The 1,349-nt window shown below is 37.4% G+C and overlaps 1 protein-coding gene across 1 annotated transcript; it reads right to left on the bottom strand.

The window, feature by feature from the left end:
* Positions 1–1,020: 1,020 nt before the first annotated feature.
* SARC_16325 (hypothetical protein) lies at positions 1,021–1,305 on the bottom strand (the record flags this gene model as incomplete). Its single annotated transcript, XM_014289565.1, has 1 exon — positions 1,021–1,305. A coding segment is annotated over one exon (285 nt), but the record flags the coding sequence as incomplete, so codon positions are not given.
* Positions 1,306–1,349: the final 44 nt, after the last annotated feature.

Below are 1,349 nucleotides of genomic sequence, written 5' to 3'. Positions count from 1 at the left end.
GTTTATAGTTAATTTAGGAGTGAATATGACTACATTGCTACAAGCATATGAGAGAGATGTACATAACTTCAGCTACTTTAACATCAAGGATTGAGTATTAAATTCAAACCAATAAACATTATTGTAGACCTATATATACGTTTGTATATTTGAGCATGCTGCTGTGGCGGGATGGTAGCAGACAGACAGAGAAATAAAATCCAACGCTAAAACGCTAACATGCTAAAACCCTAACCCCTAATAACAACCCACGGCAAAATGAATCTACAGCTAATGAACTAACTAAGACCTATACATGCATAGGCGGATCGGTCTCGACTTGAGAAACCATCTGGTGATGAACAGGGCCTATCTCAATTTGCGGAGTGGGCACTCATAGATATATTATACATATATACAAATATAATTAAGGTTTAATGTTTAGTATACATTTAAACGTGGTTTTAGGGTATAAGGGTTTAATGCTTAGTATACATTCAATCGCGTAAAAAGATACACACACCATGAGTAGTGGTGGCAGGCGTGCGCCCTACTTTCTAGCCACAACACCCTTCTATAGGTGAACCTTCACAAACATAGTTAAATACACAGTCAGATCTCCATGGGATAGTACGGGTATACCCCATACATGCATACACACACAAATCTCCGGCATTTTATCTAACTGCATGGTAGTTATGCAGGCACGTTTGATATATGTAGATCCAAGCTTCTTGTTTTGAGTACGCATACATAACATAAATGTGCATACTAAACATAAATGTACATATTAAACATGCAAGTACAAATTAAACATATTTGAACATACTTGTACGTGTTAAACATACATGTACATATTAAACTTACTTGTATATTTTTAATATATATGTACGTATTAAACATACATGTACATATTGAACATACACGTACACATTAAATATACATGTACATACTCAACATATATGTACATATTAAACATACATGCAATATTCAAAAAGTTAAAAAGCAACCAACACTTTCAGGTACACATGTTTGGCTGACCTCCAACAAATCTGTGGCATTCTGTCTCGTCGCAAAGTCCTTCTGCAGGCAATCCTTGACAAACATGTGTAGGTGTGTGCTCCATTTCTCGGGTGTGCACGTGACTGCGGGTGGGTCTTTGATGACGATGTACTGTAGGGCGCGCATGGGATGGATCTCTATGAGCGGTGGGAGCCCGTCTATACACTCAATGACTGTGATACCAGTGGACCAGATGTCGCATTTCTCGTCGTACGTGGCTGTGTGTGAGACAGAAAAGAAAATTTGTGTATGAAATACATGCATAGGCATATATATATATTGTATGCAAACGTCATATATGTCTATAT

Source organism: Sphaeroforma arctica (genome assembly GCF_001186125.1).
Source record: "Sphaeroforma arctica JP610 unplaced genomic scaffold supercont1.7824, whole genome shotgun sequence".
Classification (NCBI taxonomy): domain Eukaryota; class Ichthyosporea; order Ichthyophonida; genus Sphaeroforma; species Sphaeroforma arctica.
This window is presented reverse-complemented; position numbering and strand designations above follow the sequence as displayed.